This window comes from Delphinus delphis, chromosome 18 (assembly GCF_949987515.2).
Source record: "Delphinus delphis chromosome 18, mDelDel1.2, whole genome shotgun sequence".
NCBI classification, from domain to species: domain Eukaryota; kingdom Metazoa; phylum Chordata; class Mammalia; order Artiodactyla; family Delphinidae; genus Delphinus; species Delphinus delphis.
The window spans coordinates 77,934,219-77,959,799 of NC_082700.1; the positions used below are offsets into that span (position 1 = coordinate 77,934,219).

Below are 25,581 nucleotides of genomic sequence, written 5' to 3' on the forward strand. Positions count from 1 at the left end.
GTCCCCTAGCTCCGATGTCCCTGAGCGCCACCGAGCCTGGCTGCTCCCCGCCTGGCGGCCCTGACCCTTGACCTGCACCTGGAGCGCATCCCGCCCCTTCGTAGGCAGGCCCATGGGCTCGGCGTGCAGAAAGTTTATATCCATTGATAACTACGCTAGTAAGTCCACGTTTATTTTGCTTTTATTTCTCAGCGATAAGTGACTGACAGCTTTAGCGCACCCTGAGGTACCGGTGGCTCTCCTGCCTTGTGGGGCAGCCGTGTGGCCCTGTCGCGGTGGGAGGTTACTTGGCGGGGTTTTGAAGTGTCAGCAGTTGCTGGCAGGTCCCTCGCAGTCTTCTGTGAAATCTCCTAGAGGCCTGATTAGAGACAGTTCAGAGACGCCCGCGTCTGCGAGATCCTTCCCGGGCCTTGTCACCGAGGATGCTCGTGCCCTCGACTGTCTGTCGTTTATCTGTGAATCACCTGGGCCGCTCAGGTGTGTCCCGTTTCCGCTGGAAGAGGGGGCGGAGGGGTCCCCAGCTCCAGGTGTGTTCTGAGGATGGCGGTGCACGACGCGGAGAGTGTGGAGGGCGTGCTTCGTCCCTAACCACGCCCAGCGCTCGGTGACCGCGTGTGCCCGCCCCCGCTTTTCGTGGTGTTGCGCTGGTGTGTTTGCTGCGGGGCCGGCCGGTTCCTGGGCAGGCGTGCCCGCGCTCTGCGGGGCCGCGGGCACTGAGGTGTGTGCTCACCCCTGTGCTCTCTCCCAGGTGTGGAAGATCTCCCTGCAGGGGCCCTGCTACATGACTCTGCTCATGGTGGCCTTTGGCTTGCTCTGGGGCCACCTTCTGCAGATCAGACCCACCCAGAGCGTCTTTATCTCCACCTGCCTCTCCTTGTCGAGCACACCCCTGGTGTCCAAGTTCCTTGTGGGCAGCGCTCGCAGCGACAAGGAAGGTAGGTGGCCGCGCGTTCTGAGCGTGTGTCAAGGTTAACCAACTTGAGTCCACACGCTCTTAGTGACTTTTCCCCAAGCAGGCGACATCGACTACGGCGCGGTGCTGCTGGGGATGCTGGTGACGCAGGACGTGCAGCTGGGACTGTTCATGGCTGTCCTGCCCACGCTCATCCAGGCGGGAGCCGGCGCACACGCCAGGTAGGGTTGCTGCCGTACTTCAGTTCACGGTCTGTTTTTCTGGCTTCAGATCATTTGTTTATCGAAATACCGACCTTCCTTTCCTTCTCAAGTACAAGGTTTCTTCTGCTCTGTTTCCAGTTTCTGTTGGAGGGCTCTGGGCATTCTTTCATGGTTAGTCTGCTGCCGATGGCAGGTTCTCTCGGTTTCCTCATGTGAGTCTTATCTCCCTTCCCGCTGGAGGACGTGGCCACCGGGTGTTGGTCTGCAGCAGACGTTTCTTTCTTCCAGTGCCTGGCAGTGCTGTGCTGCTTCTCCCTGGCCTCCGACGGCTTCAGTGATAAACCGGCTGTCGTTCAGATCTGTGTTTCTCCACAAGTAACGCAAGGCTGCTCTCTGGCTGCTTTCAAGACTTTGCCTTTAGTTTTCAGAAATTGAATTACGCTGTCTTGGTGTCTTAGCTTGGGCTCTTCAGCAGACGCCACAGATGCGGCAGCTTACACAGCAGACGTTTAGCCTCGGGGGCTGGGTGCCGGAGATTAGGGTGCTGGTGCCCTCTCAGGCAGCTGTCTTCTCCTGTGTCTCCACGGTAGGGGAGGTGGAGAGGCTGCAGAGCCCTCCGGTCTCTCTTATAGAGGCCATTAGTCCCAGCACCGGCCCCACCTCCAGATGACTCTGGGGGGACACACACCTCCGGCCCGTAATACCTTTGGGTTTGTTCTGTGTGGCGTTCGTTCATCTCCTCGAAGCTGTAGCTCTATGTCTCTTGTCTATTCCTAGTTTAGGAATTTCGGCCATTGTTTCCTCAGGTGTTTTTTTTCAGTCCCGATTGCCCCCTCCTCGTGGGACCCCAGTGATGCGCACGTGGCTCTTCTGTTGTCCCACGGGGCTCTGAGACACTTCTTTTTCGGTCTGTTTTCTGCCTGTTGTTCAGACTGGGTAGATTCTGTCCGTTTGTCCTCACGTCCACTGGTCCCATCCTCTGTCATCTCTCTACTGTTCAGCCCATCCAGCAAGATTTTTGCTCGCGTTATTATACTGTTTAGTGGTATAATTTCCATTTGATTCTTCTTTTTATAACTTCTGTTTCTTGCTGAGATTTTCTATTTTTTCATTTGTTTCAAGAGAATTTCTTAAGTGCTATTGAATCATTTTTACGATGTGGCTGCTTTAAAATCTTTGTCAGATAGATAACCCTAGTGATGACGGGTCTTGATGTTGGAGTCTCATTCAGGTTGTGGTTTTCCTGATTCTTGGTGTGCTGAGTGATTTCCAGTCGTATCCTGGACATTTTATATCTGATAACATAAGTCTCTGGATCCTTTCATTATTTTTTAAAGCCAGCAGCCCCATGTTGAGGCGTGGTTGAGGGTGGGTGTGTGTTCATCTTCCTGCTGAGCCCCGTCCGGGGAGCGTGGACAGCCTGCCTCATTGCTGACCGGCGGAGTGGAAGCGTTTTGTATTTTTAGTATTTGCCTTTTGCCAGATATTGTAATAAGTTTCAGCAATCCAAAGTGATCAAGATCTCTTCTCTGCTCTCAGGAAGCTCAGCCTGGCGGGGAAAGTAGAAGGAGGGAATGGTTTTTAACTGAGATTCCCAGAGGTGAAGGCTCCGGCCCTGGTGTGTGGCCACCCTGGAGCCCCAGCTCTTCATTTGCCAACCCTGCGGGCTGTGTTCTCGCCTGTAGGATGGGAACAAGGTGGAACCTGGACAGTGTGCTGGCTGTCAACAGGAGAGACTCGTAAGGCACCTGACACGCCCCTCGTATGTGCAGCTGTTAAAGGCCGTTTGTCAGGAAGGCCCTTTGTCTGTCATTTTTCTTTGATCCAAAGGTCTTTAACTGTCAGAAAAGCGACCTTTGTTGCATTAGTCCTTCTGGCTACAGATTTTCAGGGTAAGTAACTGAAAAAACATTTAGACAGAAAAAGGATTTGTAACTTTAGCTGAAAGTCGTTTGAGTTCTGTTTGGGATGTGCAGTAAGTCCTTCCCGGGAGAGGCGGGAACCCCCTTTCCCAGGCAGAATCCGAACCGCGGCCAAGAGTGTCCGGGCCCCCTGGGAACTACGGGTATCACCTGGGAACCAGGCCCCCTGCCAGGTAGACAGGTACGGCTCAGGCAGAAGACTTGGAAAGCTTTTCTTTTTATCTTCCTAATTTAAAATTTCATCCAATACTGGTACTGGTCCCGTTGATGTAATTCCTGTTTTGTCATGAGAAGCCATGTTTACCGAGAATTTTAATGACGTGGAAAAGTGCCCTGCGTTGTGTTAGGTTGTAAAAAAGAGTCAAGACCACAGGTAGTATTTCTCAGAAGGAGAAACATGGAGCTGCCACGTGACTCAGCTCTTCTGCTCCAGGGTGTGTACCCCACAGGAATGGGAACACCTGTCCACAGGTGTCACCTTTGGGGGGGGCGAAGGCGGCACAGCCACGTGAATGCCCCCATGCCATGAGTTACACACTAATGGGGAAGGTGGTAAATTTTATGTTACGAATATTTTACCACAGTAAAAAAAACCTGTGCGTGAATGTTCATGGCAGCATTCGTCGTGATGGCTGAGACGTGGAAACAACTCAAATGTCCATTAGCTAACAGACAGGTGAATAAAACATACAGGGAAATGTCATTCAGCCATAAAAAGGAATGACGCGCCGACACACACTACAGCGCGGATGAGCCCTGAGCACAGACGCCAAAGCCCACACCGTGGTTCCCACAAACGATTCTGTTTATATGAAACGTCCAGAACAGGCAGGTCCACGGAGACAGCAGTTGGTGGTGCTGGGGCTGGGCTCGGGGAGTGAGTGTAAGGGGCGCAGGCTCGCTCTCGGGGATGAAATACGTTCTGAGACTGTGGTGGTGGCACAGCTCTGTGACTAGAAGCCGTTGAATTGTAGACTTCAAATGGGGGAATTGTGTGAAATGAGACATGTATCAAAAAAGCTGTTAAAAATTACATACAATACTATTCTAACTGCATAAAGGAGAAGATGGGGGCTAGAAATGTGCATTACAGAGTGTCCAGTAGAGGAGTAGATTAGGGTGAGTTTACTGTTTACTTTATTTACTTTTCTGTATAATTTGGGAAAACCTCTTTTCCAATTTTGATAACCAGGGAAAATTTATAGTAAAAAATATTAAATAAAATCAATAGTAATGTTAATATAAGCTTTGCCTCTTAATTCAGCTTTATTCAGAACTCGTCTTGATCTTTCCTAAAGGAAAGAATTGTCTTCTTCCCTCCAAATATTTCACAGGTAAAGGACAGAACACAGAGACTATGATAAAATTATAAAGTAATTCAAATTTTACTAGAATTAAAATCTTGCAAAACCATGAACATTCTAGAAGAAAGTATGGATGAATGTATTAAATATTGAAGATGTTCAAGCGGAACACAAATTCCAGAAGCCATAAAGGACGAGCAATGCGATCAGTGTCACTGAAGTTTCATACTTTGAATGTTTAAATACACACAAACACACATCCACCCACGCACACGCATGGATACACACAGGCCTGCACACACACATATACACACATACATGTGTGCACACACGTATGCGTGCACATACATGTACAGGAACACATTAGGTAAGCAGGCCAAAGACAAATGGGAAAGAGATGTGTGTACACGTTCTGTCTTATTGTTTAAAATCGAAGTATAGTTGATTTTAAGACAGAGGGTTAAGTTTCTCATTTCATGAAGATCTACAAATCAATGAGAAAAACGAGACTAACGCGGTTAACAGACAGGTGAGCGCTGAGAGCGGCTAACTCAGCAACAAGCGAGTGGGAGAGCACCCCGCCCCCTGCCCCCCACGGAAGGAAGTCCGGGGGCGCCTCTCCCTGGTGGGCAGGGCCGTCTGTCAAGGGTGGACGTGGACGGCGCACGAGCTCCCCCACACGCCGCCCCCAGTGTGGCTGAGCCTGGACGACCCATTCCCGGGTCCAGCCCAGGAGACGTGGCCCCGGCCCTCGGGTCACGGACGTCAGACCGCATCCCCACGTGTTGCTTTGGCCTCTGCAGCCCACTGAATGGGATGAGTCAGGGGTCACTGGGGTACAGGGGGAAGGGGCGCCCGGTGCCGGCCCTGAGGGTCCGGGTCGCGGGCGGTGGGTGAGGAGTTCGGCGTCAGCTGCCGGGCTGTGGGGGCCTGGCTGGGACTTCGCGCAGGTTTCTCTTCCTGCCGAGGCCACAGACCCCACCTTCTCCCCTGGGCTGTCATCCTGAGCCTTAGCCATGGGTGTTCACAGAGGCTCTGCTGTGACGCCCTCAGGCATCACACACCCTGGGACGTGTCTGGGCTGCTGGTCTAGGCCTGGCTGCAGGGGCGAGTCCTCTCTTACCACCTGATTTATATTCTTCCATCAAGAGCTCTTAAACCAGAATTTTGGACTGAAGGGTTTCCTAAATGTGATGGGGAACTGGGGTTAAAAACTGTGTATGTTACCATGAACACGACAGATGCACAATAATGCCTATCTTGTGAAGGTCATTAGGTTGAGATCTTAACAATATATTGAGATCTGAGTAGCATATTCTAAAAAGGGCTTCGTGCAGAAGCCTTTTCTCCGTGACTAAGTAGCAGAAAATTCAGAGTTCTGGCTTGGGCTAAGGGAAGGCTTTTCTGAAAGTCGCTGGCATCCCCCAGTCACGCTTTGGTGGGGAGCCTGCAGTGTCGTGTTACAGAGCGACTGTTGCCTTACAAAGAATTTCAAATGGGGGTTAATTCCTAGTGAGGACTTTTATCATCTGTCATCGATGGAGACACATAAGCTGTCAGTCACCAGTCATTACATCCTATAAAATGTACTTACTCCAAAGTATTAATTGCAACACAATTCAGCTTCTATATTCAAGTAACTTAATTTCTGAGGTTAATGTTTGATGGATTTTATTCTAACATTTAGAAATGAAAACGTCTGCGATTTGGGTCATTTATTTTGTAATGCTAAAAAGGAATGAAAGGTCATTTCGTTGGACTTGAGCGTATTCTGAGGAGAATCAGGCGTCTCCCTCTCTTTCCCAGCGTCGCCATGGAGATCCTGCGGGTCCTGGGCCTGGTCGGGCAGGTCCTCTTCTCGCTTGCTGCGGTTCTCCTCTTCTGTCTTGTCGTGAGGACCTACCTTGTGGGACCGTACTGCCGGAGGCTGCACGCGGAGAGCAAGGGGAACAAGGAGGTCCTCATCCTGGGAATCTCCGCTTTCACCTTCCTCATGCTGACGGTAAGGCCCCAAATGCCCGCCGCTTACATCGCCTGACTCATCCTCTGTTCACCGAGAGCTTGTGATCGGTCCTTTCTCTTTCATTTTACTAACAGTTGGCATCCGTGAGACGCTTGTGGGTGTTTTATCCGCGCACAGTCGTGCTGCCTGGCGCTTCTGCCCGCGCTCTAGGCTCTCTGCTGGGATGGTGTTTGTGAGTGTGAAACCGTGCGAGTGTGTCTTAGACGCTTTGCATCCGAAGCAAGAATCACAGTTTAAAACGACTTTTTGTTCTGTTTGATGAGAACAAGCTAGTGAGCAGCGTAACTTCTTTCACTGTAACGTGAAAAGCTCACCATAGAGGCTTGTTTGGGAGGCGGCCGTCCCAGTTAAGGGACAGGCTTCTCATGGGAGAGCAGGGGAGGGGCCGGAGACCCCGTAAACAGTCCCAGCTCTGGGGGCATCACCTGCACGGAAGAGCTGCGCCCCTCGACGTGCGCCGGAGAAGTGAAGACCCGTGTTCACGTGGAAACTGACGTGTGAGCGTGACAACAGCTGTGCTCCCATCGGCCCAGACCGCCCAGATGGCCTTCCTCAGGCGCGTAGTTCAGCCAGCCACGGCCCTCCACGCCAGGGCAGCCACCCAGCTTTGAACCGTGGGTCTGTGAGTCGCCGGAGAGCTGTGCTGACTCGAAAAGCCAGTCCCCAAGGTCAGGAGCTATGTCACTCCACTTCCGTGCAGTTCGTGAAGACAGATCAGAGATGGGGGAAGGCCGCTGGCCGGGTGCTGAGGAGGGAGGGCGGTGGGGAGGACCCCGGAGGTCACGGGCGGCCCACGTGGCTCCACGGTGTCACATCCACGGGACTCGTGCTGTGACTTGGGAAGATGCTGCCGTGGGGGAGCCTGGGGGCAGGTACCGGGGTCTCTGGATGACTTCGTAGAACTGCACATGAGCCTACAGTTAGGTCAAGAGAAAAGTTTAATCCTATAAAGGACACTGAGGAAAAGAACTTCCTTACACAGTTGCGTTGCCTGCTAGTGTCTCGTAATCTTGGGAGAAGACTGAGGTTTGCTTCTGCTCAGAGCCGTTCGCGTATGTGACCGACTTGGGTTTTGTGCGTTGCTCCGCCCCACCTGGAGTGTCCTCTGCAATGGCACCCGGCAGAGTGCTCTGACCCGGCGCTCCGTGCTGCCGCCCAGCGGCACTTGAGCCGAAGCAGCCTCGCTCTGCGGCCCGTGTGTCCCGAGCGCCTGCGCGGGTTCCGGGCGCTGGGGGAGGCATCTAGCGCCCGAGGCCGCCGCTCACTCGCGCCGTCTGTGCTTAGACGTTCCGGGCCGTGGGAGTGAGGCTGGACGTGCGGGTCTAGGCCCGGGCCGTGTGGGCCTGCGTGACCGCAGCTGGTTTCCCCAGGTGGCCGTGCCCTTCTCCCCGCCCAGCACGTTTCAGAGGCTGACCCCAAGCTGTAGCCCGTGCCAGTGCTTCATTCCTTCCCACGGCTGAATGGTACTCCTTGTCAGATACAGTTTTGCTAATGTCTTGCAGTTTGTGACTTGCCTTTCACTCTCTTGACGACGTGTTTTTGAACGGAAGTTCCTAATTGTAGCGTGGCGCTGTGATCGTTCTTTAAGGGCAGCACTTCAGGGTCCTGCGTGACACGTGTTTTCCGGCTCCAGGTCACGGAGATGCTGTGTGTTGTCCTCTGGAAACGCACTGCTTTCTTTTCTCACTGAGACCTGCCATCCACGGGAGGCGAGTTAGCGCGGGGTGGATGGCCGTGGTCAGGACCTGTTCTCCACGAGCGTCTCCTCACCCCCGTGAAGTCGAAGTCGAAGGTCACAGCACAGAAGCCGCGTGGCCGAGCATGGGTGGCCCAGACGCCCTGCTGTCCCCAGGTGGGCGGGCGGCCAGCCTGGCCCCCTCTCTGCAGGCTGTCTGGTCGTGGTCTTCTGGGTCACGGGGATGGGTTCAGCTGGTCGGCTTCCAGGCACAGGGAGTTCTGTGACTGCTCCCGTAACGCTAGGCGCCCTTGGTTCCCCGCGTCCGTGTCCGCGCTGCCCGGCGTGTGTCATGTGTGCGGCGGCAGCGAGCGCTGTGTCGGATCCGCTCCCAGGCATCTGATGGGCTCTGACACGGTCGTCAGCAGGGCTTCCTGGAACATCGTCCATCTGTCTTTGCTGCTCTCGTCACTGGATTTACCTCCCCGAGTTAAACACCGTGTCCGATCCTTCCTCTAGGCGCTGGCCAGGGTGGGGGTGGGGGAATAGTTTTGTGTGCCACGTGTTTAATGCCAGGGGAGTTGGGCTGTTTATTGATTCAGGGTAAAGAAAGTGTGTCACAAATTCTTAGATCTTGGGAAATAGTCCCACTCAAAACGTCTGCAGCAGTCTACACGAACGATGGTTGCAACTGTTGTATGACCGTTTCCTCTCGCTCGTGGTCAGTGAGCTGACGTCCCCTGCTGTGCCTTCTGTGGGGTTCTCCTGGGACGCCGCAGGGGCCTGGGCGGGGGCAGGGAAGCTGGCTTGTCGCAGTTTTATGGGGACATCCCGCCGCGTCCGAGAGGCCCTCTCGTGTGTCCTCAGCAGAGTCACTGGCGGGTGCACCTGGCGTGACCTGTGTCCTCCTCCCCTCAGGTCACCGAGCTCCTGGACGTGTCTATGGAGCTGGGCTGCTTCCTGGCCGGAGCCCTGGTGTCCTCCCAGGGCCACGTGGTCGCTGAGGAGGTCGTGTCCTGCGTGGAGCCCGTCCGCGACTTCCTGGCCATCGTGTTCTTCGCGTCCATAGGTGACCCTCCTCCTCCAGGGGTGACACTCCCACTGGGTCTCATCTGCTCACACGTGTTTCTACTTAGCTTGTGCCGCAGAAACAGTCCCCATGGCGACTAGGGTCTGAGGGACTCTACCTTAGAAGGAGGGAAGGTTTGAGCTGAGGGACGGGGGCTCCTGACTGGTGGTCCTGAGGGTCCACCGCTCAGCAGGGTGGCAGGCCCACTTCAGCACGTCCACATCAAGTGCAGGAAGAAATTCTAATTTTAATACAAAAAATCAAACTAGTGTGTCGAGGCTGCTGCCCTGGGAATGTCCCCGTGGAGGGGGGCGGTCCCACTCGTGGTCACAGCACGGCCATCTGGCCTCTCGCTCACACCCTGCACCGCTCGGTGGGTCCAAGAGCCCCAGAGACTCTGGGTGCCTCGAGAGGCAGGTTCTGAAGCCCGTGGAAACAGGGTGGGGAGCACCGAGTCACCCGGCCCTCTGCTCGGGGTCTCGGGGTGGAGTGGGTGGGAGACACCCTGCCCCTTCCCGTCCTGGCGGAGGAGCCTGTGGATGTAGGGGTGGCAGGGAGGCCGGCCGCCCAGCCCAGACGATCGCCCGTGCCCGTCCCCCAGGCCTTCACGTGTTCCCCACCTTCGTGCTGCGCGAGCTCGCCGTGCTGCTGGCCCTCACGCTCTCGGTGGTGGCCATGAAGGTAGGGCCCCCGCTTGCGAGTCCGCCCTGCCTTTGCTTTCCCCTGTCACACCACGTGCCCCGCTTCCTGCCTGTGTGTGCCCCCCGCCCAGCGCAGCCCGGCAGCTGGGGCGTCTTGGATCGGGATGGCCCTTCGGCTCAGTTTGTGTTGAAAACGGGGGTTTCAGAAGCTGGGACTGGAGAAACCGCTCTCTGGATCCTCCAGTGACACCCTTGCTCTGTAATTTGACTTCTAAGTGAGTCTAAAGAACCGCAACCCGGCTCTGGTGACGCAAACGTACCTTTTCACGGCCACTGAGAACTATTTCGCCACTTTCCACTTGTCTGATCTCTGTGACTACAAATTGTTGAGGTGCCCGTGTCAGCGTGGGAGTCTGGGAGTGGGCGTGGCCTGGGTAGTGGCCGCTGGCTTTGCGGATGAGAAGGGGCGGTGCCCCGATGGCGGCTGAACTGCACTGCCCGCCGCAGGCTGCTTTCCTCCGCTTTCTTTACGTTGCGTTGAAAACAAAGTTTCCATTCTGAAGGCTGCACGATACTCGTTTGGCGGGAGGGCCTTGGTTTTCCCCGGGGTGTCTCCGTGCGTCCTCCCACGCGGTGCTGGGGCGGCCTCCCCCCACCCCGGACCCGCCCTGCTTCCTGCGGGCGGTGCTCCGGGCCCGGCCTGGCAGAGCGTGACCTGCCGCTCTGCCAGTTCGCCCTGGCAGCCCTGGTCCTGTCTCTGCTGCTGCCCAAGACCAGCCAGTACGTCAAGTGGATCGTGGCCGCGGGGCTGGCCCAGGTCAGCGAGTTCTCTCTGGTCCTGGGGAGCCGGGCGCGCAGAGCACGTATCATCTCTCGGGAGGTGAGTCTCTGCCCGGCTGGTGGAGCGGGGTTGTTAGGGGCAGTAGGGCTGGGGTGGGGGGGCGCCCCAGTCCCCGGGACCTCTTGGGGAAGGGGGCGCCCTCGTCCAGGCCGGGCACCAGAGGCTCGCACGCCGTGATGCGGAGACACGCCCCCGGCCGCGCTGACGCCCCGCCCCCGGCAGGTGTGCCTCCTCATCCTGAGTGTGACCACGCTCAGCCTCCTCCTGGCCCCGCTGCTGTGGCGCGCGGCCGTCGCCAGGTGTGCGCCGCGGCCCGAGAGGAGGCCCAGCCTCTGAGGACCGCAGCCAGGCGACCGGCCGGAACTGGCACCGCGTTCCCGGGCCTCAGAGTCTCCCGGAGCCCGCCTCTGCGCGCAGTGATTATGCACCGTGTACATGTAACTCTGCGTTTTACAAATCGCCTTGACTCCTTTGCCTGGATGTGCCTTTTCTTCAGAAATTAATGTCAACCTTCTGTTGTTATTTCATCAGTTCATGTTTTTTTGGTAAGGAAAAAAACTAGGAGGCTTTTTAATTTATTGTACAACTTGTAAACCGTTGGTCGATGTTTGTTATTAAATGTTTCTGTGACGTGAGCTTTTAATTCTCAGAATGTGTTTGGAAAGTTACTTTTAATCCTTAAAGTCTATGTTTTCTAAAAGGAGACAAGTTCTTCTAAATGTCTTTTGCTTTTTATTACAATTTTAAACAATACTTTCATGTCAGTTTTTATCAGGTAAATCATTCTTTTAAAATATTTGGTTTTGAATCACAAGACTATGCATTCCTTAATAAATATCATTTATGATCAGTATAATTAATTGAAATTTATTGAAAACCTGTCTTTTTAATTAGATTTTTATGTTGAACTAATCTTTGTCAGATTTTAAAATTAAGATGCAAAAAAAAGGTGGGCGGGAGCTTCCCTGGCGGTCCAGTGGTTAAGACTCCATGCTTCCCCTGCAGGGGGTGGAGGTTCGATTCCTGGTCAGGGAACTAAGATCCCGCTTGCAGCATGGTGTGGCCAAAAAAAACAAAAGAAAAAGAAAATTAAGGTGTGTCATCTATTACCTCACTTTTATAGAGGCTAAATGAACGCAGAGCTGCTTGTACAGGCTGAGTTCTGACTTTGAATTCGAAAAGTGTGTTGGTGATTACGTGCCCTTTTTTTTTTTTTTTTTACTTTTGATGATTTTTTTTTCATTCCATATATTATCCAGTCTCACATGCTCACAGTGGGGTCAGCAATTACAACAGCCTCCTTGTCTCCCAGCTCTGACGAGACAGAGCGGCAAGACAGCCACAGCTGCGGCCAAAGTGTGCCCCATTTTAGAAAACCACACAGCTGAAGATCTGATCCTTACACACATTTCCCTAAGGGGCACCTAAGTTGAGTTTTCCTATAAATACTGCCTTTAAGGGCCCAATGATTTGTCCAGAACACTTGGTGTAGAGGGACAGAGATGTTAGGTGTGATTACGGATCGCAGATGTAAATTATGGGTTGCAGTAATACTAACTAAAACACATTAAGGTGAAGTAAATTGTATCTAGTCTGAAGTAAATCAATGGAGAAATGATGTAAACGTGCTTATTTTTAGAAACTAGCATTGGTTCTATTCATTTTTAAATCATTCCACACGGCGCCATTCCCTCGGGATCCTTGGGCGGAGTGGGAGGTGTTAGCTGAGGCACCAAGCCCTCCTGCCTTGCCTGTAACCCTGCACCGTGTCTGTCTGTGTGCCTCTCCCTCCGGCGTTGTTCTGTTTTCTCTTATATCTCCAGCACCCACAGCAGAGCTGGGACCTCTTAAATTTTGTTGAATGAAACCTATCTGATGTGCTGACATAAAGTTCTCCCTGAAATGTGGAACTAACATCACTCTGTGAGACTGAAGTAATTAATAAAGATGCAACTTTGTGACAAGAGGAAATGCTGTTAGAAAAGCCCTGCTCCTTGGAGAGGTCTAGACCATCAGGACGCCCCAGAGCCGTGGGGGCTTACCCCACCAGGCCCACTCTGCTCCAGCCTGCTCCTTGGAGAGGTCTAGACCATCAGGACTCCCCAAAGCCGTGGGGGCTTACCCCACCAGGCCCACTCTGCTCCAGCCCCAGGATTGGCCTCGCCACCTTTTACTCACCGGTGTCTTCACCCTCACCTCTCTTGGTCCTTACCATCTGTAAACTTGCTCCAGTCTGCCCCCATGGTGAACTCACAGAGCCCTCTGTCAACCCCTGTCCTCTCTCTCCCCTCACCTGCAGACTCGCAGAAGGCTCAGAGCCCTTCTAACCCCCGCACCTGGGGCTGCAGACCACCTGCCTCCCAGATACCAGCATTGACCCATCACCATTTCCTCTGGGCCTGTGTGTGGCCCAGCAGTGATGAAAGGAAAAAACATACAACTCAGAATACTCTACTTGGTAACGCTGTTATTCAGATTTGAAGGAGAAATGAAGTTTTGCAGATAATCAAGACATTCTCCAATTTAGATCACATGCTAGGCCACAAAACAAGTCTGCCAAAATTTAAGAAAATTGAAATCATATCAAGCATCTTTTCCAACCACAACAGTATGTGACTAGAAAGCAACCATGAGAATAAAAACTGCAAAAACACAAACACATGGACGCTAAACAATGTGCTACTAAAAAACCAGTGGGTCACTGGAGAAATCAAAAAGGAAATTTTAAAAAAATACCTGAAGACAAATGAAAGTGGAAACACAATGATCCAAAAATCTATGAGATGCCGCAAATGCAGTTCTAAGAGGGAAGTTTAAAGTGATACAAGCCCACCTCTGGAAACAAGAACAATCTCAAATAAACAATCTAACCTTACACCTAAAGGAACTAGAAAAAAGAGCAAACAAACCCCAGAGCTAGTAGAAGGAAAGAAAAAGAGCAGAAAGAGAGAAGAAAAGATGAAGAAAAGAGAGGAGGCCCAAATAAAATCAGAAATGGAAAAGGAGAAGTTACAACCAACACCACAGAAATACAAAAGATTGTAAGAGATGACTATAAATGATGATACACCAATAAAAAGGACAACCTAGAAGAAATGGATAGATTCCTAGAAATGTACACTCTCCCAAGACTGAATCAGGAAGAAATAGAAAATATGAAAAGACAGATGACCAGTAATGAAATTGAATCAGTAATCAGAAAGCCCACAGGAAACAAAATCCAGGACCAGATGACCTCATGGGTGACTTCTAACAAACATTTAAAGAAGAACACATATTCTTCTGAAACTATTCCAAGATATTGGAGAGAGAGGAACACTTCCAAACTTATTCTGTGAGGCCAGCATCACCCTGATACCAAAACCAGACAACAATATTCCAAAAAAAGAAAATTACAGGCCAATATCACGGATGAGCATAGATGCAAAATTCCGTACAAAATATTTGCAAATGAATTTGCAAAATCCTGGACAAAATATTTGCAAATGAATTCAACAACACATTAAGAGGATCATACACCATGATCAAGTGGGATTTATCCCAGGGATGCAAGAATGGTTCAATATCTAAATCAATTAATGTGATATACCACATTAACAAATTGAAGAATAAAAAAAACACAAAACATGATCATCTCAATAGATGTAGAGGAAGCTTTCGACAAAATTCAATATCCATTTATGATAAAAACTCTCAACAAAGCGGGTATAGATTGAGCATACTTCAACAGAACAAACACCATATATGACAAGCCCATAGCTAATATTATACTCAACGGTGAAAGCTGGAAGCATTTCTACTAAGATCAGGAACAAGACAAGGATGCCCACTTTTGTCATTTTTATTCAATGTATTATTGGAAGTACTAGCCACAGCAATCAGACAAGGAAAAGAAATAAAAGGCATCCAAATTGGAAAGGAAGAAGGAAAGCTCTCACTGTTTGCAAATGACATGATACTATATGTAGAAAATCCTAAAGATTCCACCAAAAACCAATTGGAACTAATACACAAATTCACTAAAATGGAAAGATACAAAATTAATATACAGAAATCTGTTGCATTTCTGTACATTAACAGTGAACTACCAGAAAGAGAAATTAAGAAAACAATCCTATTTACAGTTACATCAAAAAAAGAATAACATACCTAGGAATTAATCTCACTAAGGAAATAAAAGACCTGTACTTGAAAAACTATAAGACGTTGATGAAAGAAATTGAAGACAACACACAAATAGATATTCCATGCTCGTAGATTGGAAGAATTAATATTAAAATAATCATTCTACCCAAGTTTATCTACAGATTAAATGCAATCCCTATCAAAATACCAATGACATTTTTTTTTTTTTTTTACAGAACTAGAACAAATGATTCTAAAACTTGTGGAAACATAAAGACTCCAAATAGCCAAAGCAATCTTGAAAAGGAAGAACGAAGCTGGAGGTGTCATGCTCCCTGATTTCAAACTATACTACAAAGCTGCAATAAACATGGTACTGGCACAAAAACAGACACATAGATCAGTGGAACAGAATAGAACCCAGAAATAAACCCATACTTACTTGGTCAATTCATCTGTGACAAAGGAGGAAAGAATATATTATGCAAGGGGGAAAAGACAGCCCCTTCAATAAGTGGTTTTTGGGAAAACTGGAGAGCTACATGCAAAAGAATGAAATTAGAACATTTTCTTACACCATATACAAAAGTAAGCTCAAAATGGACTAAAGACTTAAATGTAAGACCCGAAACCATAAAAATGTAAGACCTGAAACCTCCTAGAAGAAAACATAAGCAGTACACTCTGTGCCATTGGTCTCAGCAATAATTTTTTGATCTGTCTCAATGCAAGGGAAACAAAAGAAAAATAAACAAATGGGACTACATGAAAGTTAAGGAAACTATCAACAAAATGAAAAGGTAACCTACTGAATGGGAGAAGATATTTGCAAACAATGTATCCAATAAAGGGTTAATATTCCAAAATATACAAAGAACTCATACAACTCAACATCAAAAAAAAAAAGAATAAAACAGATTAAAAAATGGGCAGAGTATCTGCATAGACATTTTTCCCAGGAGGACATACAGATGGCCAGCAGGCACTGCTGGTCAACATCACTAACCATCAGGGAAATGCAAATCAAAACCACAAATGAGGTAGCATCTCACACCTGTCAGAATGGCTGCTGTGAAAAAGACTACAAATAACAAACGTTGGTGAGGATGTGGAGAAAAGGGAAGCCTTGTGCACTGTTGGTGGGAGTGTAAATTGGTGTAGCCACTATGGAAAAGAGTATGGAGATTCCTCAAAAAATTAAAAAGAGAACTACCATATGACCCAGCAATTCTACTCTTGGTATGTAACCAAAGAAAACAGAACACTAATTCAAAAAAATACATGCACCCGTATGTTCATTGCAGCATTATGCACAGTAGTCAAGATGTGGAAGCACCCTAAGCGCCCATCAATAGATGAATGGATAAAGAAGATGTGTTGTTTTTATGTACCATGGAAAAGAATGAAGTCTTGGCCATTAGTGAGAACACAGATGGAACTAGAGGGTATGCTGAATGAAACATGTCAGAGAAAGACATATACTGTATGGTTTTACTTATATGTGGACTTTAAAAATGAACAAACATGACAAAACTGAAACAGAGTCATAAATACAGGGAACAAACAGGTTGCCAGAGGGGAGGAGCGTGAGGGAATGAGTGAAATAGGTGACGGAAATTAAGAGGAGCAAACTTCCCATTATAAAATAAGTGAGTCATGGGGATGAAATGTACAGTGTGGGGAATATAGTCCATAACTATGTAATACCTTTGGTGACAGGTTGTAACTAGACTTATAGTGGTGATCAATTCATATGCACACAAATACCAAGTCACTATTTGTGCACCTGGAGCTAACATCGTGGTGTTCAGTAAGACAACAGCCACACCACAGGACAAAGACTAGCTGCGGCAGGATCCCCAGGAGTGACGAGCACTTAGATCAGAGGGGAAGGTGTGACCATGTAGCATCATACCAGCCCTTAGCAGTCTGGCCAGACTCCCACACGGAAGAGAGAAGTTTTCACCTTGTTGAGGGCACTGATATGCCATCAGCTTTAACATAACCGTCTGGGATAGTCTGCATGGATATGTAGGCAGACAGCTAAGGCACGACCTGAGAACGCCTCTACACCCCATGGCCCTCAGTAGAGAAAGCACAGACTGGAGTCCAGTGTACAGGTCAGAGCATGCAAGTACCTAACAGATACACGTGTGTGTGTGTATATACGTTGTTCTATTAATGTGATACATTACATCGATTGATTTTCTTATGTTGAACTATCTTTGCATTCCTGGAGTAAATTCCCCTTGGTCATGGTGTATAAGTTGATGAAAAATATGAATCTACAAATCCAGGAAGCTCAATGAACTCAAAGTAGGGTAAAGTCAAAGAGATCCACACTGAAACACGTTATAATCAAACTCAAAAGACAAAGACTGAGAATCTTGAAAGCAATGAGATGTGACTTACCACTTACAAGGGATTCTCAGTAAGATTAATAGCCAGTTTCTCATTAGAAGCCATGGAAGTCAGAAGGCGGTAGAATAACGTATTTGAAGTACTGAAAGAAAAAAAAAACAACCTGCCAATCAAGAATTCTATATCCAGCAAAACTGTGCTTCAAAAATAAGGGAGAAAGTAAGCTATTCCCAGGTAGACAAAAGCAGTGGGAGTTCATTTCCACTAGACCCATTCTACAAAAGATGCTATAGGGAGTCTTTCAGGTTGAAATGTAAGGACACTAGACAATAACCAGAGGCCATAGGAAGAAGTAAAGACCTACGTGAAGGGTAAATACACAGGTTAATGTAAAAGCCAATATTGTTGTATTTTTGATTCTCAACTCCACTTTTTATTTTTCCTACATGACTTAAATGGCAAATGCATAAATATAAATGTTATTGAAAAAATAATGTATAAATATGTATTAATATGAATTAAATTCCCATATCACAATACATAGATTGGCAGATGGATAAAAAGTAGAATACAACTATATGCTGTCTACAAAAGACTGACTCTCAACCTACGGACACACAGGTTGAAAGTGAAAGGATGGAAGGTTTTACCTGCAATTTGTAACCGAAAGAGAGAAGGGGTAGCTGTACTAATATCTCACAAAATAGATTTTAAGTAAAAAATTGTTACAAGAGACGAAGAACATTATATGATTATAATAATGATAATATAATGTCTCTTGTCACTTGTCACAATGACAAAAGGGTAGATTCGCCAAGAAGATATAACAGTTATAAATGTACATATGCTAAACATCAGAGCTTCTAAATATACGAAGCAAACACTGACGGAATTGGAGTATAGGCAGCATACCATAATATAGGGGATTTTAACACCCCACTTTCGACAGTGGATAGAACACCCAGGAAGAAGGTCAGCACGGAAGCAGCGGACTAGCACGGCGCCATAGAGCACTGAGACCCGACTGACATACGTAGAGCACCCCCCCAACAAGAGCAGAATACACATTTTTCTCAAGTGCACGTGGAACATTCACCAGAGTTGGGGCCTTGGAGACGTCGCGTCCACTTTGTGAGACAGCAGTGCGTTAAAGAATGCATCGTACTCGGAGTCTGTTTACTCAGGCGCCCCTAGTTTCTCACCAGCTCAGAAGCAGGGGCAGTCCACTGGAGAATTTTAAGCAGGAAGTGTCATGGTCTACTTTCCGTTGTCTGTAGTGAGGGGCGAGGGCAGGTGCACAGAGGTGTGGGTGGTGGTACTTACTGCAGTAGGAGGTGGTGGGTACCTGGAGGAGGTTACTCACCCGGCCTGGGCCCGTGGAAGAGGCACAGCTGAGGGGCCCTGCAGGAGCCATGGACAGAGGGGGTTGCAGCCACCAGCCAGTGTGGCCAGGGAGGAAGAGGGTCCAGTGATCGCAGGGCGACAGGTCGGGGTGGGGGAGGGGTGGGAAGAGCCCTCCAGGGACCAGGTGGGGATGGGGCAGGACCAGCAGGTCTTCCTTCCTGGGAGTGCGTCCTCTGTCTTCCTCTGGGGACTGAGCTCCCAGAGCACCCCAGCCCCTGCACGCCGCCCACGGCACGGGCACGTTTTCAACCCGAGCGTGTCCGGGTGCTGGTCTTGTGCCCTGAACGTCTGTCCGTGTCTCACTGTCATGTTCCTCTGCAACTCGACCGTCAGGAATGCTTGCCCCGACCTCCCTGACCCATCCCGTCTGTCCAGCTGCCCAGCCTGCCCACATCCACCTTCCCGGTCCTCGCCTGGCGCCTGTGAATCTGGGCCGGGGGCTGCCCCTACCCCTTGCCTCAGCATCCACCGGTGCAGCTCTTGGTAGCAAACACCTGCGTTTTGGAGGCTGTTGGTGTCTGAAGCAACTCCCTATAGTGAGGAAATGTGCCCTCATTAACACTGGCAGGAGGCTGGTGCCACGTCCCACCCTGGGAGCCCGAGAGGCACCGCCACCAGGAGCTGGAGAGTAGAGGAGGCCCACCCAGGCCGAGGCACCTGTGCACAGTTCTGACTCTGGATCAGGAGCTCTGGCTGGGTGCCTCCAAAGCCCTTCCAGCCTCCGCGGCCCCATCTGTGCGCCGGTGCTGCTGGGTGGGCGTCCGAGGGCGCCCAGCTTCCTCGGCCCTTGTTGTTGTTTCTGAGTCCAGACCTCAAGTGACCCCTGACTCTGTGGCCCTTCTCAGTCAGTCCCCAGAGCTGTGCTCTGCAACCTCTCCTCTGCCCACCACGTGCCTTACTTCTCTGAAACACAAATCTCTCTTCATCGTTCAGAACAAACTGATAATTGTCTCCTCACGCCCACTCTCTGCCCCCTTTTTTTATAGAGCTTGAAATGCTTGGCAGGTAAAGGACCCAGAATGACGGCTGCATTTCTGGCATCACTTACAGCCAGGTGTGGCCCCAGCTAAGCCAGTAGGACTGTTATGGTCTGAACGTTTGCAGCCCCAGTGAGGTGTGAAAGGCGACAGGACATGCCGCTCCTTCGGGAGAAGCTCTGGGAACAGGGCAGAGGCTAACCCTTTCACCTGGGAAAGCTACATGCGTAAAGGAACTCTGTCTGTCCCAGGAGGACGTAGGTGAGGAAGTCAGGAGAAATGCGTGTCAGTGAAGGGGACTGGGGTGTAACCTGCACAGGCACCTTACTTGTCTTCTGCATTTCCCTGTCACCTCCTGCGCACCCTTCTTTCTTTTGTCTTTAGCTGGACGTGGTCTTTAAGCCTGAGTTCTAAGCCACTCTGGGAGTTACTCATCTTCCGCTAGGTGCTCCCCTGTACACACGAGGTACACACGTTCACCTTCTGCTTTTCTCTTGTTGATCTAAGGGCCACAGCCTAGAACTTAGAATAGAGGGGAACTTATTTTTCTTCTGCTACAGGCGGTGTTTGGCGGTGGGGGTCTTTAGGGGGTAAGGAGGTCATGGGGCAGAGCCCTACAGATGGGATTAGTGCCCGTGTTAGAAGAGGCCAGGGAGCCAGCTCACCTTGTCTGCCCTGTGAGGGTAAAACGAGGCAGCCGTTTGTGAGCCAGGAAGAGGGTCCCACCAGAACGGCACAGGCTGGCGCCCCGATTCTGGACTTCCGGCCTCCGTAACCATGAGAAATAACTTCTGTTGCTTATAAGCCACCAGTCTGTCGTGTTTGGTTGTAGCTGCCCTGCCCGAGACACGGATGTAAGCAGCTACAGGCATTTTCCAAGATGTGTCCTTTTCTGCATGTGCAGGAACACACACGTACTCACGTGTGCACGTGCACGCTCGCACACACACACCTCAGCTGGTCATAGCCCATCTCAGTGTCACCTTTGCTGCGAAGCACTCCCTGACTGCCTGCAGGGGCCATAATCGCTCCTCGCTCTGTGCTTCCGCAATTCCAGTTTCCAACCATGCAGGGAGCCTTGCCCCCGCGCGTTGTATTTCATTTGTGGCGGTCTGTCTCTCCCGTCCGACTCTCAGCAATCCTGTGTCTTCTTTCTTTCTGTTTTGGCCGTGCCGTGCAACTTGAGAGATCTTAGTTCCCCAACCAGGGATTGAACTCTTCCCCCGCCCCACCCCTGCAATGGAAGCACGGAATCCCAATCACTGGAGCGCCAGGGAATTTCTAATCGTGTCTTATTAATCTGTGCAGTGTCAGCACTCAGATACTACCTGGCACATGTTCAGGCCTCAGAACTGTTAGGTGAGTGAGGAATGTAGGACAGGTAAAGCTTCTGAAATTGTGGCTTGTCTTCTTATCAAAGAACTATATTTCTATCTACTTATTTCTCAGCTAAAGGAATCTGAGCATCGGAGAGGCTGAGATTACCTGTCTGGGGTCATTTGACTTCCCTTCATCTCAGCTCCATCGTAGCAGGTTGGGCTGTAGGGCCCTTCTCTGAATCAGCAAGGTAAGTGGACAGCAGTGGGGAAATGACCAAAGGCTTTTGGTTCTACCCAAAGTGAAGTTCCCTAAAGTCGTGCTGTGGGCTCTGGCGCTTTTCCTCCTGGCTGATGGTAATGGATTCTGTCGAGGAAGGACATGACATAGGAGAGGTGGGCCTCCAACCTTACATTGTCGGATTCCGTGGAAAACAACCTGGGTGTCATCTTAGCCGGAGCAACACCGAGTCACCCAGAGGGAACACTGGGGTGAATTGCGGAATTAATGGGCAAAGGAATGAAAGGGGCTTGAGTACATCTGAGTCAGATTGGATGCCGTGATCTTCTAAAATTTGTTGGATCCAAGGGGAGCTCTTCGAAGGACCGTGGCTTCAACCTGTAAGTGGTTGTGCAGGTGTTTAAGGTGCTAAGGACATAGTAATGCCAGAAGGCCGAGGACTGACCCTCCTTCCCAGAGGGGGACTTGGCTTTGACCAGAAATTTTCAAAAGGAGTCGTGATGTAAGGAAGGGAGAAACACGGACGTCTTCGTGTGTCTGGGCGGTGGGTGGGGCTCAGAAGTGGCGACCTCCGTGGGGAGAGGACCAGGGGATTTTTCCTGAGGTTTGCAAACAAGTCATCCAGCCACCCAATTCACTTACATTTCATGTTACACACAAATAAGTAGAAAAAAATTTTCTAAAGATGCCGTTATTGATATTTGGCCAAAGAAAGAGAAAATGTCACTTGTCCATATGCAGAACCCCGCCCGTAAGTCCCATGAGCCCCTGCCCCCCTCCCTGTCTTCCCACCTCTTGATGTCACCATTGCCATGGTTACCCAAGAAGGTGGAAAACAGAAAACTGCTGGAGAAAAGGCCAGTCATTGAGAAGGGAACCGAAGACAAACTGGATATCTAACAGACAGATTTAGAATTCAGATTTTCAAGGGATTAGAAAACTTTCTCTCTCTTTAAAGGAGAGTTTAGTGGGGGTGGGGGAAGGCTTTATATCACACTCCGAGACTCAACAGAGCAGGTGCCCAAAGAAAGAGGAAGCTTGTGAGAGGTGAGCCGTTTTCCTGGGAAGGACGGGTCACTTCCTTCTAATAAAACACAGAGTAGCACCATTTTCCTGTGGTGTCCTGCACGACACAGCAGTGATACAGCCCCTGGGAGGAGGAGCGAGTCAGCACTGAACGGAAGCGGCACTACGGGCTGTGCTTCTGTACACCCCCCGACGCAGACTGGACGTGGAGCGATCAGATGAACACGGGCGTGCGGCTCCCCACACACCAAGGTTACTGTTCTGCCAGCCTAGGGGTTTAAGGTGGGGCAGTGGCAAAAAGCCTTTGGATGCTCAACCCCAAATTGTATTCTGTTACCTTTTAACACAGGCACAGGGGCTCTGGGGGGCACCTGACTATGGAGGCAGGGAGGTTCCACGCAAACCAGCCTCAGCAGACTTAGTGCTGCGGTAGCTCCTGCGAGTTCAGAATGTTTCACTAGTGACTTCTGCGCAGAAATTATTTTGAATATGAGAGCTAGTTATCCGTGTCAATGTGGTTGAATTCTTGGAATCTTGACTCTGTAGGGAGAGGTCTAAGAGTCGTACTCTGGCCCAGCGTTTCTTTCTCACTCTGAGCCCCCAGCCGTCACCAAGAGGCTTGCTGGCTGTGCACTTGGGTCCAAGGGCTGGGAGTGGGCTTCCACCTGCCGTCTGGGGGTGAAGATTCCAATATAGTAAACAAGAAAGAATTCCTGGGAAAGAACTGTGGGGCTAGTAACACATGACCACTTGAGGGACAGAACGGAGGGCTGTAGGTTCCGACACCATGGGGCCCTGGTGGCCATTGGGGAGCGGTGTGCATTTCACCACAGAGAAGCGAGGTGCTCTGCCCGCAGGAAAGCAGGACTGTCCCTCTGAAGCCTTTTATTCCCCCCTTCTCCTCTCCATCCCTGTTTCTCTAAGTGCAGTGTACTAATCAGCAGAAAGAATGGGAAGATTTCTGCTCTTCAAGAAACCAGCGCTAACCAGGGCATTAACAGTTCAAGACTGGAGTGGTGGGACTTCCCTGGTGGCGTCCCACTTCGCTATCCCCTGATAGGACTTCCCTATCCCCTGATAGGACTCCGCGCTCCCAATGCAGGGGGCCAGGGTTCGATCCCTGGTCAGGGAACTAGATCCCACACGCATGCCGCAGCTGAGTTCATGTGCCCCGACTAAGGAGCCCAGCCTCAACCAAGACCCCGTGCAATCATATAGATTGAAAAAAAAAAAGATTGGAGTGGCTTTGCCAGCTGGTGTGGGCATAATCAGCATAACAGTGGTTAATCGTGAAACGCTCCCAGTCCTGGGTGGGGGCAGCGACACCCTAGGTGCAGGGAAGGGGCCTTCTATCCACCCTCCAGTTCTCTGACTAGGCGCTGACCTTTGCACTGGCTCCCAGGCCCCGCCCACCCTCTGCTGGGTCTCCGGCAGCCAGCCCCATGCCCTTGGCCCTGCCGGTGGTGGGCTACAGGAGGGACAAGTGTCCAGGGCTCAGTATCCACTAGGTCCAGTCCACCCGGCGATAAGGAGCAAACCCGCACCCTTCTGCCCCGAGGACACGGAATCTGGCCAGAGGCCGGGCGTGGGCGTGGAGCCCACCGGCAAGGCAGGAGCAGGAGAGCACCCAGTGGACAGGGCCCTCCACGCGGCGTGCGCACACACCCGGTCTTCTCCGTGCACCTGCACAGGCACACGCCTGGCCTCCTCTCCCTCCTGTGCACGTACACATGCACCCGCCCATACACGCCCACGGGCACAAACCCAGCCTGCTTTTCTCCTCCGCGAGTACACATACACGCTGCGCACACACTGGAACCCTGCTCCTCCAAGTCCGCACATCTGCACGTGCACGCGCGCACACACATTCGACCCCTGTCCTCCGTGTGCACAGTATACCTTGCCCCTGGCTATGCACACCCATCGCTTGGCCCCCGTGTGCATACACACTGACCTGCACACCTTGCCCTGTTCCCCGTGTGCCTACACAGCCACACACCCCCAGCCCCTGTCCCCCGAGTGCACACACACGCGCTTGCACCCTGGTCCCTGTCCCCCATGTGCGCACACACGCCCGTGCACCCCCTGCCCCGATCCCCCAGGTGCGCACACATGTGCACACATCCCAGCCCCTGTTCCCCGGGTGCGCACACTCGCCCGTGCACCCCCGGCTCCCATCCCCCGTGTGCGCACACGTGCACACATCCCCGGCCCGGCTACCCCGCGCGCGCACCGCCGCGTCCTGGGCCAGGCCCTCCTCTCCATCCCCGGTCGGCGCGCGCACACACGCGGGCACGCGCAGGCGCAGCCCATCCCCTCGGAGCTCGAGCGCGGGCCTCCGGGCGGGAGGGGGAGGGGGAGGAGGGGGAGGGGAGGGGGGAGGAGGAGGAGGAGGAGGAGGGAGCCGAAGGCGCGAAAAGGCGCGCAGGCGCGCTGCGGGAGCCGGGCCGCCGCCCACGTCACCGCGCCGCGCACGTCACGCCGCCCGACGCTCGCAGGGTGAGCCCCGCGCCCCGGCGCCTCGGCAGGGCAGGGACCCCGGCCGAGCGCCGCCGGGACCGCCGCCCTCAGCCCGCCCGCCCGCGTGTGCGCGCCCGGTGTCCGCGCGCCGACCGCCCGCCAGGTGCGGCGGGCCGGGGTCCCGGAGGGGCGCGCGCGCTGAGCGCCCGCGGACCCCGCCGCCCCCCGCCCCCGCGCCGCGTGCGCCGACCCGGTCCCCGCGCGCCGAGGGCCGCCGCGTGGGCGCCCAGGTGACCGGCCCAGCGGGGTCGCGGGCCGGGGTCCCGGGCGGGGCCTGCGGGCGGCCTCCAGGCGGAGCGGCGCGCGCGTCCGCGTCCGCACCCGGCGGGGGTCGGAGCGGGGCGGGTCCGAGCGCGCGGGGTCTGGGGCACGGGGTCCGGGCGGCGCCGGGCCCACCTGCCCGCCGACTGCCGGTTCCGGCGCGCGGGGGGCGCTCGCGGGTGGCGGCCGCGGCCTAGTGACAGGCCGGAGGCCGGGACCCCGGAAGCCCACCTGTCAGAGTTACCGGTCGGCCGGTGGTCGCGGGTGGGCCGGGAGCGCCAGTGGGAGCGCGTGTGCGCGGGGCCGCGGTGCCAGGCTTATCCGCGCGGGGTCTTTGTGCGCGTCAGGGAGGCTGGGCGGGCATCCTGGTGGCTGACGGGCTGCCCTGCCTGGGATGACTTTAAAGTCTCCAAGGTAGGGGGCATTTCTGGGCTGCGCGCGCTCTGGGGATGGGGTGTGAGGGTTTGGAAAGGAAGGCACCTGCTACCCGGAGGGGCAGTGGGGACAGCGGTGGTGCTGGGGGAACGTTGGTGTTACTTCTTATTTCATCCTTACTCATTCCTCGTTTTTCCTTCTTCTTACCAGAAAAACCTTTTTTCTTCTCTGGAGGGTGAACATTTATAGCATCGATTTCACGGATCTGGTAACATGGCAAAAGATGTAAGTATGTTTGCTTCTTGCTGGACAGACGTTTGCCTAGTGCTGTGTTCTTGGTAGGTTCCCACTTTGTTTCAGAATGACCACACATAAACCACAGAA

At 52.0% G+C, this 25,581-nt stretch overlaps 2 protein-coding genes across 7 annotated transcripts in view; both read left to right on the forward strand.

The window, feature by feature from the left end:
- The window catches only part of TMCO3 (transmembrane and coiled-coil domains 3), a 31,145-nt gene extending 20,083 nt beyond the window's left edge, over window positions 1-11,062 (forward strand). For 3 of the 4 annotated variants that reach the window (XM_059995887.1, XM_059995888.1, XM_059995889.1), the window contains 7 exons: window positions 749-935; window positions 1,017-1,134; window positions 6,128-6,344; window positions 8,959-9,109; window positions 9,711-9,790; window positions 10,481-10,630; window positions 10,814-11,062. In XM_059995887.1, coding sequence (XP_059851870.1) covers window positions 749-935; window positions 1,017-1,134; window positions 6,128-6,344; window positions 8,959-9,109; window positions 9,711-9,790; window positions 10,481-10,630; window positions 10,814-10,927 — 1,017 coding nt within the window. In that variant the 3' untranslated portion in view covers window positions 10,928-11,062. The remainder of the gene's footprint in view (window positions 1-748; window positions 936-1,016; window positions 1,135-6,127; window positions 6,345-8,958; window positions 9,110-9,710; window positions 9,791-10,480; window positions 10,631-10,813) is intronic. The other variant, XM_059995890.1, reaches the window with a different exon arrangement.
- Window positions 11,063-24,534: 13,472 nt separating this feature from the next.
- TFDP1 (transcription factor Dp-1) overlaps window positions 24,535-25,581 on the forward strand; it is a 29,948-nt gene continuing 28,901 nt past the window's right edge. For all 3 annotated transcript variants that reach the window (XM_069540020.1, XM_069540021.1, XM_069540022.1), the window contains exons 1-2: window positions 24,535-24,664; window positions 25,408-25,482. In XM_069540020.1, the coding sequence (XP_069396121.1) occupies window positions 25,471-25,482 (12 nt within the window). In that variant the 5' untranslated portion in view covers window positions 24,535-24,664; window positions 25,408-25,470. The remainder of the gene's footprint in view (window positions 24,665-25,407; window positions 25,483-25,581) is intronic.